Raw genomic sequence first — 14,957 nt, 5'->3', positions numbered from 1 at the left:
AAATGTGTGCCTTGCAACTTGCAACTTGCAGGAAGGTTGCTAAGCAAGCTAGTTGGCAACAATGTCATCATACCTCAAAGTGTCCAACATCGTTTTTCAAAGATTTACACAAGGTATCAGAGTGAAATATTGCTTTTGGAGTATCTTATTTATATTCCTTCCCTCCAGTCATTAGTTTCTTGGCTTACACGTAAAAATGCTTTTACTCTTCCAAAATCTTAGTGAATGTAATCCTTTGCAAAACTTTTATCCTTAAAACACTCATAAACGTCAAATAAGTTATCTTGTGATTTGAAATGTTTGAAGTGTTTTAAACATAACCTGGTTTGTTTACCTCCGCTGTAGATGACATAGTTGAGCGCTACGACAACCTGTCCAAGTCTGTGAGTGATCGAAATGAGAAACTGCAGATCACCCTGACTCGCTCCATGAGTGTCCAGGATGGTTTGGATGAGATGATGGGATGGATGGAGGGAGTGGAGGCCAGTGTGAAAGAGAAAGGACAGATCCCTCTGGACTCTGCATCCATTGGAGATATCCTCAGCAAGGAAGTAGTATGTACCCTTCTCATCATTTTAGCAGTCCAATAACTAGAAACTGAATCTGTTATTTGATGATGTCTGTTGCTGATTTATTTAGCCATTAAACCTGTTTTCCATCCTGTATTTTCTTAAGGCACTAGAGCAGGACATAGCAAGTCGCCAGAGCAGCATCTCAGCCATGAAAGCCAAGGTGAAGAAGTTTGTGGAGACGGCAGATCCCTCTGCTGCCGCCCTTATGCAGAATAAGATGGATGCCCTCTCCCAGCGCTTCTCTGATTCCTGCAACAAGCATAAGCAAAAAGTTTCCCAGCTTGAGCAGCTCAAGGAAAAGGTGGAACAGTTTGAGAAGGTTACAGATAAAGTTCAGCAGTTTGTTGTGAAGCGTTCACAAGATCTACATGAGACAGACGGGCCAGGGAAAACTTTCAATGAGCTGTCTCAGCTGATGCAGGTAACTATACAGCTGACTATGTTTACAGCCATAAATGGTTACATATAGTGTCTTTAAGTCATTTAACATTTTCACCAAAGAATGTCATTTTATACTTCAAAGAATGACAATTATAATTTCACTGCAGAACACTAAAGCTGAGATGGCTGAACATGCCAGTGATTTGGAGAAGCTGCAGACTCTGTCCAAGGAGCTGTCTGAAATAAGCCCTGATGGAAACAAAGCCCAGATCCAGAGCAAGATGGACAATCTCTCAAATATGTTCACCACCTTCAAAGACACCGTCAAAGAAAAGTAAGCTGGGTCAATGGGAGGGAAATTGGTTCCTGTATTTCCACGTTTAACAAATATAACATCCTTATCCTTGACAGTAATGGTTGTTTAATATACAGATGAATGCATTATATGACTGATTCTTGTCTCCTACAGGGAAGAGGAGGTATCATCCTGTCAGGACCAGCTGGGAGAGTTCAGATCTGCAGCTGGCGCTCTTACCAAGTGGCTGGAGCAGACCAATGAGAAAGTACCTGCCATTCAGCCAAGCAGCAGTGTGAAAAGTCTGGAGAAGGACCTGCAGATAGTCACTGTGAGTCATGAGATAAATAAAATGTTTGTCTAACTGCACTTTAAGTGCTGGAACAGAAGCTATTGACGCATCCAGAGGAGTCTGTGTGTTTCGAAATAGATAGATGTAAGTATGTTTTAATAGGTTATAGTCCTATCCTCCCTAAACTCCCCACCATTCCAACCCGGCTTTGACGAATGGATGGTATGTGTTTAATTAAGGACAGATCTAGGAGTGATACACTATGTTCTCCAGCAGAAAGGCTTCACAAAATCACTGAAGAAGATCCTGAAAAGCAAAAAAATTTAAATAAAACCTCACAGAGAAGCGAAATTATCCATTTTTTCATGTTCATCCTGTTTCTTGCATCACTTTTCAGACATCATGTGTTATAAATGCCATGCTCCAACAGTATATACCATTTATCTGTCTGATTAATCAGGGCTTACTAGATGAGTGGACGTCCAAAGACCCTGCTGTCCAAGACCTGAACAGTAAAGGATCAGCGCTATCCAGCCTCATGACTTACCTCACATCCCCCGCCAAGACAAAGACCCCTAACAAGTCAGGTAAACATCTGCACACTTAACCTCAAATGTTTGAATCATTCAGTGGAATGGGAAGCATGGCGTTTGGGTGCACTTCTGAGTACTCTGTGCTCACTAACCATTAGAGATTGTGGAAAGTGGTTCTAGACAGTCTGTCTGTCCTTTACTCAAGCTTTGTCTTATGTCTTTTGCATCAGCTCTTACTAATGGTGGTGGTCCAGCGAGCCATGCCTACCTAACAAATAAAGGTAATCAAGTGTGTATGTGGAAGCTGCTGTGTAAATACATTGTTTGTGGTGTCATATGTAGAGATTATGGCTGGTTTTCAAAACACTTCTACGGCTGCGATGGTTCTATGAGAAACAAAGATCACTGTAACAGTATGTTCAGATTATGAGAAGAAAAGTAACAGGAATAAAGAGAGAGTTTATTGCTTTTTTAATGGTTTAATTGAGCAATTAAGTCTCAGCCAAACTCCATATGGAGTGAGTTATCACATTTAAAGGCTCAAACATCCATTTACACACACAAGGAGGACATATGATAAGATTAGATAGGATTATATGCATTGCATGCGAGAAGATTTTTTATTCCTATCTATAGCTCTCTTACTTTTCTTTCCATGAGACTTGTTCCAAGTCAAATTCACAGTACCGCTCGTAACTTCAAAACTTGTGGTAAACCTCGCCTTTCCCCCTGATGAATGCCGACCTGTTCATGAGGAGATGCACGTTTTGATCATTAGCATGTTCAACACCCTCAAATAGCAATATAAGACTCCAAGTTTCCATCACAAAAGTAGCATACAACAATAAAAATAACATTTTACTGCAGCTGTCAAAAGCATGTCATTGCAGTCGGAATAACTGAACAACTCGTACTCTCTTAAATCAATCGTATGTGCCACGTAAGAACGCATCTGTTCATATGAGTGAGTACATGAGTCCCACTTTTATTTCATTTATTATTTCCTGTGATAAGAGCAGATGATTTACACAAATACTAAAATTTTACTTTCCTAACTCATATTCTGAACCTACTGCAGCATAAGGCAACTATGTTAACAGTGGCTCACTGTTATCATAACGTCATGATGCCACGTTATCTCCCGGTAAGGAATCTTAATAGAATTATTTTTCCTGTCCTCAGAGCTGATGGTAATTCAGCAGAACATGTCATTCGTAAACGAGGGATACAAGACCCTCGGGGAAACGCTGAAGAATCGAGCAGCAGAACTGAGTGATTCGGTTCAGGAGGTGAAAGAGGCCCAAAAGGAGACGGACAACATGATGACATGGCTGAGGGACATGAAAAAGACTGCAGCATCCTGGAACAACGCAGCCACAGAGAAGGATTCAGTGAAAACACAGCTTGAACAGCAGAAGGTACTGAAATCATGTTGTTCAGTTAATGGCATGAATAATTATGTGAATTACACACACAGTCCTCACTGACTTTGTTCTGCTGTGAATAATATTGGCATATGACACCCAAGTTGAAATCCCAAGATTCAGCTATTATAATTTGTTTCCATTCTCTCAGGCATTTGAGGATGATATGAAGCAAAAGCAGGAACAGCTTCAGAAGCTCAGAGAGACGCTCCTCAACTTGATTAAGACTCATCCGGACTCCCCCGAGGCTGCAAAATGGAAGCAGATGCTGGCAGAAATAGGTATGCAGCAAGGTGTTGTCTCCAGATGGTCCTAGGTAATTTATGTCACTGAAACTGTCAGAGGTGTGTCGAATCCCGCTGATAAAATATGTATCTCATTACGGGAGTGGCACTAAGTAAAGACTGCTACAAAATGACAGATATGAGAAGTTAGACCATTATTTTTGTTCATCTAGTCTTCTTCACATCACCTGCTTACAGAATGTGTCTCATTACCTGCTCTCTGCCACACCAGTTAAATTAACACGGTCGTAGTGCCAAGTCCGGCACAATGGGAGGTTTCTGCTAGGAGAACAGTGGGACAGTGGACAGAAAGGTGCTGTTATGCTGACTCATGCAAACTGGTGTGATTGTTCTGCCCTCCTGCTCAGATGCTACTTGGGCGGATATCAGCGGCTCTGTAGAGGAGAGGAAGCAGCACCTGGAGCAGTCCAACAAGAACTTGGACATCTTCCAAACAACTGAGCTGCAGCTTGGTCAGTGGCTTTCAGAGAAGGAGATGATGATGAGTGTCCTCGGACCCCTCTCGATAGACCCCAACATGCTTAAGATGCAGAAGCAACAAGTTCAGGTAGGCACGGTGCATGCTGTTTGAAAAAAAACTTGAGGCTTGTACATCTCCTAAGACCCAGAATGTCCTGTCATTTTCTGAAGGAATGGTCTTCTTGACCGATTTTGTCCCTACAGATCCTCCAGAACGAGTTTAAGAGCCGCAAACCTCAATATGAGCAACTTCAGGAAGCTGCCTCTGCCATCCTGAGCTCCTCGGGCAACCAGGACCCCTCCAGTGGGAAGCTGGTGAGGGAGCAGCTCACTGCCGTCACCCAGAAGTGGCAAGGCCTCACAGGACAGCTGGACCAGCGAGACAGCCTCATCGACCAGGCTGCGGTGAAGACGGGGCAGTTCCAGGAGTTACTGAGGAGCGTCAGTCAGACTGCCACTCAGCTGGAGAATCAGCTCACCAACCATCAGGGCCACAGCACCCAGCCTGAAGCTGTGAAGAAGCAGTTGGAGGATGTCCATAACATCTCGGCACAGCTGAGAGAGGAGAGGAAGAAGCTGAAGGAGGCTGAGGCCATCAACACAGAGCTCACAGCGATGGTTACTGAGGATTATCTCAAAGCAGACTTGGCCAGGCAGCTGGAGAGTGTCAGCAAGCCTTTCAAACAACTGGAGGAGAAAGCAGGTTGGCCTTCTCACTTAACCTAATGATGTAGTGTTGTAATGTTGGGAAAGAAAGAAGCATTCTATTTGTGTTGAGTCACACAAAGATATATTTATTCTATGACAACAACTTCTCAACAGGCTAAATGGTTGTAATCACAGTTGCCATTGTTAAGTATTCAAACTCTGATCAAGGCTCTATTTTTCAACTCTTTTACAATTCATTTTATATTTGTAACTGCCCACTAAAGTATATCGGACATGTAGGATGAATAGTCTTATCCAACAATAGTCCCAACTACCTTTTATTTCCAATTTTTGCACAAAAAGTATTGCTGCATTTAACTCACTGATTGCCACCATTCTCTGTTGTAGCGAAACGGATTGAGCACCTCAACTCAACCTTCGCCAGCTCTCAGCAGTTCAATCAGACCTCCAAAGACTTCCAGTCATGGCTTGGTGAGAAGCTCCAGGACCAGTCTAAGCCTCAGCCCCTCTCTGCCAAGGCGGACGTCCTGCAACAAACCTTGGAGGAACACAGTAAACTCCAGAAGGCTCTCAGTGAACACGAGGAAGCTTACAACACAATCACTGGGGAAGGGGAGATGCTTCTGCAGAATACTGATGGTGCAGAAAAGTTGGCACTACAAGGGCAGCTTACTACACTCTCTACCAACTGGGAGGAGGTGAAGAAGAGCTCTGAGGAACAAGCTGACAAACTCAAGACTGCTCTGCAGAAATCTCTGAAGTATCAGGAGCATGCAGAGAAGCTCAGCGCCTGGATTCAAGAGTGTGAAGCTAGCGAGGGCCGAGTCAAACTCACCGTTGATCCGATCGCCGTGGAGAGCTCAATTGCTCAGGTGAAAGCTCTCCAGAAGGATGTCGACAAGCACAGAGGGATGGTGGAGCAGCTCAACGCGGCTGCAGATAGCCTTCTTGAGGTGGCCAACACAGACACTGACGCTATCAAGGAGGAGAAGGCTAGCATTGGGAAAAGAGTAGACAATGTAGTGGAAGGTCTGCAGAGCAAAAGGGAGTCCCTGGAAAAGATCTCACACACAGTTAAGGAATTTAATGATGCCTGTAAAGAGGCAAAGGGTCAGCTTGAGGGGGCCAAGAAGCAGGTGGATAGCTATGAGTCACAGGGAGTGCAGGCACACAGCAACAAGAACCTGACCAACATGAAAGCCCAACAAAAGAGTTTAGAGGGAGTGCAGAACCAAGTAGAGCACCTGAAGACCTTGGCCAAGGACCTTGTGGTTGAAGTCCCAGATGCTGATGGAGTGACAGACCTCTTACTGCAGGCTGACAGCATGGAACAAGACTACAGCACCCTTAACAAGAAACTAGAGGAGACGTGCCAAGTAATGGAGGGTAAACTGCAGGGTATTGGGCAGTTCCAAAACCGCATACGTGAGATGTTCACCCAATTCACAGACCTGGACGACGAACTAGACGGCATGGCTCCTGTGGATCTGGACTTGGCCACTCTCAAGGAACAGCAGGACAGCATTCAGAGCTTTGTGTCAAAGCTGCAAGAGCTGATGGCCAACACGGCCAATGCTGGAGACAGCTGTAAGAAGATGCTGGAGACGGAAACTTCACCTGACCTGTTTGGCCTGAAGAGAGATCTGGACGCTCTGAGTAAGCAGTGCGGTAAACTGTTGGACAGGTCTAAAAGCAGAGAGGTGCAGGTGCAGAGCACTCTAACCAAACTGGAGGAGTTGTACGGTAAACTCCACCAAGCGGAAGATAAACTTTGCAGTGCTGTGGGCAAGGAGGCATCACAGGAGGCAGTCGGCATGGAGACAGACGTCATCAACCAACAGCTGGAGGCCTTTAAGGTATGCTATCTCCAATTAAACGTTGATTTAGTTATTTTGGCTAAACATGGAGTTTCATTGAAATTGGTTGGTTGCTAAGTTATTGAGTAGGATGATGTTGTTTTTGTCTTTTTTGCAGAAACTATATCTCCCTTAAAGATTAAGGCTGCAACTAACAATTTTTTTTTAGATTAACCGTTTGGTGTGTATAACATCAGAAAACCATTACAAATGCCCTTCACAATGTGCCAGTGCACAAGCTGATGTCCTGAAATATCTTGTTATTTTCTGACCAACTGTCCAAAACCCCTAAAATCTTCAATTTACTACAATATTAAGACAGAGAAAAGCAGCTTAAGCAGGAACATTTAGTTTTGTTTTACTTAAAAGATGACTTCAATGAGCAAAAAATCAATAAATTGCTTTAGCTAAATAATTTGCAGATTTGGGGGTTTAGTAAGGATAATGGTGGTACAAAATTACATCTCGAAAATTGAAGGTTTTTCATAATAATGTCTAATTAGGCCGAACATATTACTACTCTTGTGCCAGTACAATTTCTTCAGGTAAAAGCCTTTCTTGTTAGATGATTTAATGGCTTCATGCAAAATGCATACATTTTTTGATCCAAAGATTGTGACCAGTGTGACAAATGTCCTCCTTTGGTATTCAAACTGGCAAATGCTATTTTCTTTGTTACTATGAATTAATCTTGACTAAATGCTGTATTCTTTCCTGGGTTTCACATTAAAATTGTAATATTTTAGATGCTGTCCATCCACAAACCTTGCAATAGGGCAGATTACCATCAGGCTCTTCACTGAGCATTTGCTACATAGAATCCTCTGGGGACTGCTGGTTCATTAAGGGCATCTGGTGGTAACAAAAGAGCTGTGGCCCATATGCAATGATGGTGTAGGAGGGATGGACCGGCGCAGCCAGGTGGTCGCCAGCAGGGCGTCACTTGATTCAGTGATCCCGCTAATGAAGCTGGGCCTGCATCCTGATCTCTTAACATTGACACTGTTGTTCTTTCACGTTTGAACCTTCACTGCCTGACGTTATCTCAGGCTCTAAGCTTAGAGTAGCCTGGTGTTTATTTGACCATCTTGACATAAACACCAATTACTTAAGTGATGGTTAGTTACCATTAAAATGTCCTGAAACCTCTATAGTATTTACTGCAGGGCTGAGTGTCTATTGAGGCTTGTAGTAATATGATGAAAAACAAGTAGTAGATTTTATAGCTGGTTCAAAGCAGCCTGAATGCTAAAAAATACATTATAATCCCAAATGCTAGAGATTATTCCTTTTTGTATTGTATTATGGATGTTTGGACAAAGTAAGGTAAATTTAATATAGGTAATCACATATGCAGTACTACAAACATACCACACAGATTCCTAAATGTCCTAACGGTCTGTTACTCTCAATATTGTCTATTAAATCGAGGAGGTCTTTGTTGGTTTCAGTGAGGGATAAAACTCGGGGTAGCCATTAGCAAGATTTACAGACAGATGAAAAATATTTTAAAAGCCTGTAAATTCCTGTGGAGTTTTCCATAAGAAGATTAACCTATTTCTGGAGGTGACGTCATGAAACACTTCTTCATTTATGGTATTAGATAGTATTACAATAAAACAATGTAAACAGCCGAGTGTAGGCAAATGACACAGATCTCTCCTAAGATATAGGTCAAGGGATTCTTTTTGTAATTACGGGGGTGTTGCACTCACGCAGGGGGGCAAAATCCAAACCTCCAGTTGAGATACATGGATTAAAATATCACTGTGGTGGGGGTAGGGGGGCAGATTGTTGTGTGGAGTTTTGTTTAAACACCCTCACAGGGAAACTATTAAAGAAGTGATTGATTCAAATTGTTGCTGAGCAGCGTTGTCATGGTGCATGTGTTTACCCCCTCTTTGTCCTGTCATCAGTCTGGGTTGAGAGGGCATATACAGCCTCAGCTGCTGCTGGAAAACCCCCTTTGTACGCATTTGTACCAATGCTTAGCATCAGGAGGAGAACTGCCAAAAGCAATATAGGAACTTGAGCTCTTTCTTTATTTAGTTGAAGCATGAAAACATTACATGATTGTATCATATTCTGTTTTATGTTCAGTGGATCAGGCTCTTGTTTCTGTAGGTAAGTGGGCTTTATTGGCAACCGCTGAGAGAAAGAAATAAACAGAGAAAGACAGCCCTTGGATTTGCCTCTTCCATGCGCTGTTACCATTTTAGGTCAAGTTTTGAAAGAGACATGCCTGACTTCATGTGTTTACTCTTATTTTTCACATGAGATGTGCAGGAGCTCAGCTGAGGGAGTCCTGGTGAATGTATATCTTTATGTGTACCTTAAAGGGCAGCTCTAGTGACTCAACACCACTGGGGGTTGGTGTGGGTCTTTTTTCCCCTGTTCAGACATTACATCATTGTCTCTTACAAATTTGGGATGGCGTCTCCAAGATCTGAATCATACCATAGCTAACCCACTTCATTGAAGTTAAAGTGTCATTGTGAGCACGTAATGTCGCTGACTCACTGCCACATAGCAATGATAAACCCTTTATTTAAACTTTTGAAACATGAAACTTCTGTGGGACAGTTCCTCTACAGGTAGAGTACACATTGTTCAGCTGTAAGGCGATTATGTTGAGTTTTCTATTCATCAAAGGTTTCTAGTCTTTGCTTCCAATGCAGACCTTCGTCTTAAGTGTTAAAGCAGACCTACACCAAACCTAAAGGCCAGGAGTCGAGTTTGAAGACAATCCTCCCACAACACATTGGTGACAATGACATAAAAACCTATTAATTAGCTGTTGCAGATTGTTTTCAGATCATTGGTTTCTCAGTTGATAAGTTGACTTTACCTCTTTTGCAGTAAATGCAATAGAGTCAACTTGTGTTATCCAGTTAATTGTGAGAAAATACTTATATGATCATTTATTAATCAATATATTTTTAGGCAAAAATTCACTGCAACAAGTTGTGTCAACTTCACATGGGCACTTTTTGGATCAAACAATTAACTGATAGGTTAAATTATCAGCACATTTATTCAATTATGAGCATCATTGTGTTTAAACATTCATGCAAACGAGTCAGTTGAAAATCAAGGAAGCTCTACTCCAAGTTTTAGTTCATGCGATTAAGTTACAGCTAACAACAAATAAAATGAACAGCACAGTATCTTCCACATAGATAGCGAGTTGCTCCCAATGTGTAACTGAAGTTTGGCTTTTGTGCTGTTGTGTGCAATTCTTGTATTCATACTTTTTGTAAAGAAGATATATGGGACAGATGGGATAAAGGGAGCTGCGGCAGCCAGGAAAAGGATTTGTAAAAGTGTAATTTGTATTCATACATTCAAAAGCCATAATATTGTAATAAGTATGCAGGTTTAAGTGGCCGAACAGATCGTCACTGCATATTTATCTCTGCCAGCGTCCTCTTTCCGTCTCCTCCCATGCGTGCAGATCTGGACAAAGAAGTTGGGATTGTTCAGCCTCTGACCGAGCTACTGTGGCACCGACAATCCAGGAAACAAAAATAAATTGCCTTCATTATCTCCCCTATTCTCCTTTGTTCTCTTACCCTGGTCACTGGACATAAAAAGCGCCTTCATGCACTTGGCAGACCCGTCGGTGTTAAATTACCTGGGACCTGTTCCTCCCTCAGCATTCCACAGTAATTAAGAATATCTGCGGGGTCCACAGCAACCGTCCACGAGAAGAAAACAGAGGGCAAAGAGGGAGAAAAAAAAGGAAAAATGTGTATCTATTTCAGCATAGTGTGATGTCATCAGAGTTGGAGCTGCTGCTGCCTGCTGGTCTAGGTTTTTTTTGTAAAAAGTAGAAAAGCTGGTGCGTATCGCTTCCCCTCCCCATTCCCTTACTCACTGAATGAAAAAAAAAGTAAGTGAGTGATTGTGTCAGGATGCAGAAGATGGCTTAGAAATGAAGTCATATGGGCCATGCTGACATAAGGGGGAATTAGAAAGGAGGAAAAAAAAGGGTCATGTGTCCACCAATCAACATGTGCCGGAGCGGCTCTCTGCACAAATGGAGTTGTGGCAGATGTTGTCTGAATAATGAGCGGGGGCGGGGCATGAAACGCTCTGCCAGGAGGGTGTCTGTCATTGCGAGGGAGCGATGAGAGAGAAAGGGCAGGCTTTTTTGTTTATCCAGGAGTACCAGCTCTCCTCAGAACTGCCCACAGTTTTTGGTAGAGCCTTGCCTGTGGATATTTTCACTTTGCACTGAAGATTTTCCTTAAGCTCGCATGGATGCTGCAACGATATCAGGGAAAAAGAAGCACTTTGGACCAGAGGAATAGTGAATAAGTTTTGACAATGCCGGGAGAAGAGCCTAGAGGAATATTTTTTGGATAGGTGACTGTATTGAAAGACTGGATTGTAATTCCTAATATGGATTTTGACGCTGCTATACAGTCCTAGCATTTGTTTAGGATTTAGGTTTTTATATTGTTTGACATTTTTGTATTTCTAAAGCCTTTATTTTTTATCGATCAACTTAATTGTGTTCACAATTTTAAAAGAAAATCTCCATGAGCAATTGTATATTTAATTCTGAAAGATAAGTGGAAACATTTAGTATTTATTTCATAACTTCTCATTTAAAAAAAGGAGAAAAATGATTTTGCACACAGTTGTTTCTCGTGTAAATTGGTCACATTGTGCACCTTTTTGAAATTGCTTCTTGTGCACTTAAGCAACTTATACCTCAAAGGATTTCACTACATCCGTAATCTTTTCTTTGTAGTCAGTCAGTGACAATTGTTTTAGCATGGGCAAACCGCTGAGCAGACCAGATTGCCTCAGACAAAACCCTTCCTGTGTGGGGAAGGGGGAGGAGGAGGACATGAACATTGATGACTGCTATGTGCCACAGAGGTCCATTTATGACACCGTCCGGCTCAACGAGCAGATAGACTCGGGCTCTAAAGGCAGCCTTTCTTCACGGCACTTCACAGGCACCCTACCTTACACTCAGCGCACATTAGACCTCACCAGCCTGTGTGGAAATGGAGCTCTCCCTGCTTCCAGTTCATTTGAGCTCCGAACCCGCAAACCTGCCGTGCTGGACGAACGTGTTGTCTTTGATGGACTTAGGCTCAATGGGCACATAAACAGGGTGACTGATACAATACTGCCTAAATCGCGTCTCCAGGGAGGAGAGAAGAAAGATCCTCCACATCATCGACGTTCTTGGCGTGCTTTTGCCCCAACTAATTTGGGCGAGTATGCGAGCCGCAGTGGGACCTTGTGCTCCGGAAGTGCGGAGAGGCCAGGGCTGATCAATGGCAGGAGAGGGCAGAGTATGACCAGCTCACTGACATCTGAAGAGGACTCGGGTCTGTACAGCCCTACTGTTGAGAGGGAGCGGCATGCACATAGATCCCACAAAAAAGGAGGCCCCGGTACAAGGAGCCTGTCGTCTTCAGAGGCGATGCATATGTCCGGTGATCTGAGAACTGGGAGGTCACTCAGCTCAGGTCAGGAAGAGTTCCCTTTCTCACCTGCAAGGGACAATCGGTCTCTTTACCACAGCAGCAGCTTGGTCCAGGAGCTGCGACAAACAGAATCTGGTGTGGTGGATCTACATGAAAAGGATACCCTCAGCAACGGGGAATACAAATACTCCACGGGGAGGTTATACTCAGGGTCAGCCTCCAGGACTCAAAACGACAGCTCTGGATGGCGTTCCAGGACGTTAACGGACTATGATGAGCTGTCCACGGCGGAGCTGTTAGAGGATGTGTCATCACAGGACGACTGTGAGTTGGTCAGTGTGGTGGTGACACAGCCTGAGACACACGGAAACTCTGTAACTCGACCCGTAGAGAGCCGCCAGCAAACAGAACCATGTACTGCGCAACAAGGAGCGTCCAAGTGCAACATGGAGGAGCTGGAGGAGTTTCTGCAGTCAGTGGAGGCCTGTCTGCCTAAAAGTTTACAGACGTTTCAGCACGCAGGAGAGCAGGAGATAGAGGCCTTACTGAGTGCCATCGCTGCATGTCCTGAAATGAACCCTATGGGTTATTTCTCCCCACAGGTGCCCAAACAAAGCCTCTTCCTTCATTTTCAAGTTTTGTTCATTTTATTTGTGTCCAGCACATGTTTCACTTGATCATACACCTCTCTAGAGGAGTATGGAGGAGTTTCTTCTATATGATTACAGTATGGGTGTAAGTAGGTTTCGCTCACTAGCTCAGCCTTGAAGTCTGTCTTGGTGGTTGTGCACAGCTGTGGTTTAGATGTTGACTCTGCTTTACTAGAAGCTGCTCACTGGTTAGGGAGTTGTTTATACCAACTGGATATTTAACACCCACCCAGAGGAGATGTCTTTGCAATCAAGTCTCTGGAACTTTTTGTTCCTGTGAAGCTCAGCAAAACAAAGTCGTGATCGACAGCAATATTTTAACTGAACTCAGTGTGAAAGGGAGTTTGTTCAGAAATGATAAAATACTCTATTAGTACTGGAAAATGAAATTAAACTAATACGTCATAAAAACTCTGGTCTTAACACAGTAATCCAGTCAGTTTTTATTTGGAAACTCCAAATAAGAATGATAACATTGTAATTTCAGCATTTAAAAAATATTTATTCTGATTTGTCTTTTCAGGCTTTTCAGAAAGAGGACATTGATCCGCTGCAGACACAGCTGCAAGACATCAGCTCCCTCGGCCAGAGCCTGATCCAAAACGCTGCCAAAGGCACCAGCACCAAGAAGCTTGAGGATGACCTGGAGGAAGTCAACACAAAGTGGAATACTCTCAATAAGAAGGTTATTTGTTTTATACTACCGGTCTGACTGGTTGATCTTTGCTTTTGAATAATGGTCATTGAATTTGTAACAAGATATCGTCAGTGTAATGAGTCATCTGTTCTCACTATTTGTTATAGCTTTATCCTTTGATGAGTTACTGGGCGCAGTTTGAAGTTGGCTCTTAAAGGTGACATGTATCTTTACTATGCGGTCTGCAGATTGCTGAGCGTTCAGCCCAGCTGCATGAAGCCCTGTTGCATTGTGGGAGGTTCCAGGATGCTCTGGAATCACTGCTCAGCTGGTTGACGGACACGGAGGAGCTTGTGGCTAATCAAAAGCCTCCATCTGCAGAATTCAAAGTTGTCAAGGCACAGATACAAGAGCAGAAAGTAAGCAGGTGTCAAACACATAAACAAACACTAACAGGTCTTTTTAATTTAATCTTTCCACTTAAATCCACACGACATCATGACTTTGCCATTCATCTTTTTTTAAATGACATTAATTGTTAAATACGAGTGTGGCACACAAGGCTTTTTGTTTAATGGACACTTAATTTGTGCTTGTTAGATTTACTGTTTTTTCACCAACAAGCAAAGCTCGCGGTCAGAGGCGCCCAATAACTCTCCTCCTTTGTTTGCCTCTGACAGCTTTTACAGAGACTGCTTGATGACAGAAAGCCAACAGTGGAGCTGATAAAAAAAGAGGGAGAGAGAGTTGCAGAACTGGCAGAGTCTGTGGATAAAGAGAAGGTTGCAAAAGAGATCAAATGCCTAGGGCAGAGGTGGGACTCTCTGCTCAAGAAGGCTGAAAACAGGTCTGTATAAAACACCTGAAAAAGTTTTCCTAATATTTAAAATGTTCCCCTAATTGAATTTGTGTGTTTGCCCGGATTTGGATCTGGGAATATTCAAAATTTATAAAGAATTTCAAACTGGAAACTCCTTTACCTTTATCCTACTGGAGCTTAAAGAAAAAGTTACACATTTATCACTGGCTTTATCACTTTGTAGCACTTATTCACTTTCTTGCCAAGAATTAGACAAGACGATATCATTGTAATGTTTGTACTTCAAGCTAGCCAGCAGCCTGTTAGCTTAGCTTAGCACAAAGCCTGGATACAGGGAGTAAACAGCTAACCTGGTATGTTGTTACCCTTGGACATAGAGCCAGACTAGCTGTTCTTCTCTGTTTCCAGTCTTTGTGCTAAACCAAGCTAAGCTAACTGGCCTTGTCCACTATAAAGACGTAAGAGTAGTATCAGTCTCCTCTCAACAAGAAAGCAAATAAAGGCAAACTATTCTTTAACTGTTTGTATGGAAAAGTTTGCAAATTAGGTTATTTTGTTTGGATCAAGGAATATTTTAAACTTGTTAGGAATGTAAAACTCCCAAATTCACGTAC

At 42.8% G+C, this 14,957-nt stretch overlaps 1 protein-coding gene across 1 annotated transcript in view; it reads left to right on the top strand.

Annotated features, from left to right (window-relative positions):
• Positions 1-14,957, top strand: part of dst (dystonin) — a 92,388-nt gene that overhangs the window by 54,003 nt on the left and 23,428 nt on the right. Inside the window, exons 47-60 of the mRNA XM_054600452.1 lie at positions 346-554; positions 676-993; positions 1,121-1,287; positions 1,423-1,579; positions 2,001-2,127; positions 2,304-2,354; positions 3,256-3,491; positions 3,649-3,778; positions 4,150-4,349; positions 4,466-4,964; positions 5,318-6,786; positions 13,410-13,571; positions 13,772-13,942; positions 14,204-14,370. Coding sequence (XP_054456427.1) covers positions 346-554; positions 676-993; positions 1,121-1,287; positions 1,423-1,579; positions 2,001-2,127; positions 2,304-2,354; positions 3,256-3,491; positions 3,649-3,778; positions 4,150-4,349; positions 4,466-4,964; positions 5,318-6,786; positions 13,410-13,571; positions 13,772-13,942; positions 14,204-14,370 — 4,063 coding nt within the window. The remainder of the gene's footprint in view (positions 1-345; positions 555-675; positions 994-1,120; positions 1,288-1,422; positions 1,580-2,000; positions 2,128-2,303; positions 2,355-3,255; positions 3,492-3,648; positions 3,779-4,149; positions 4,350-4,465; positions 4,965-5,317; positions 6,787-13,409; positions 13,572-13,771; positions 13,943-14,203; positions 14,371-14,957) is intronic.

The sequence above is a fragment of the Anoplopoma fimbria genome, chromosome 6 (assembly GCF_027596085.1).
Source record: "Anoplopoma fimbria isolate UVic2021 breed Golden Eagle Sablefish chromosome 6, Afim_UVic_2022, whole genome shotgun sequence".
Taxonomy (NCBI): Eukaryota; Metazoa; Chordata; class Actinopteri; order Perciformes; family Anoplopomatidae; genus Anoplopoma; species Anoplopoma fimbria.
Note: the sequence above shows the minus strand (reverse complement) of the source record. Positions and strands in the feature narration are given on the sequence as shown.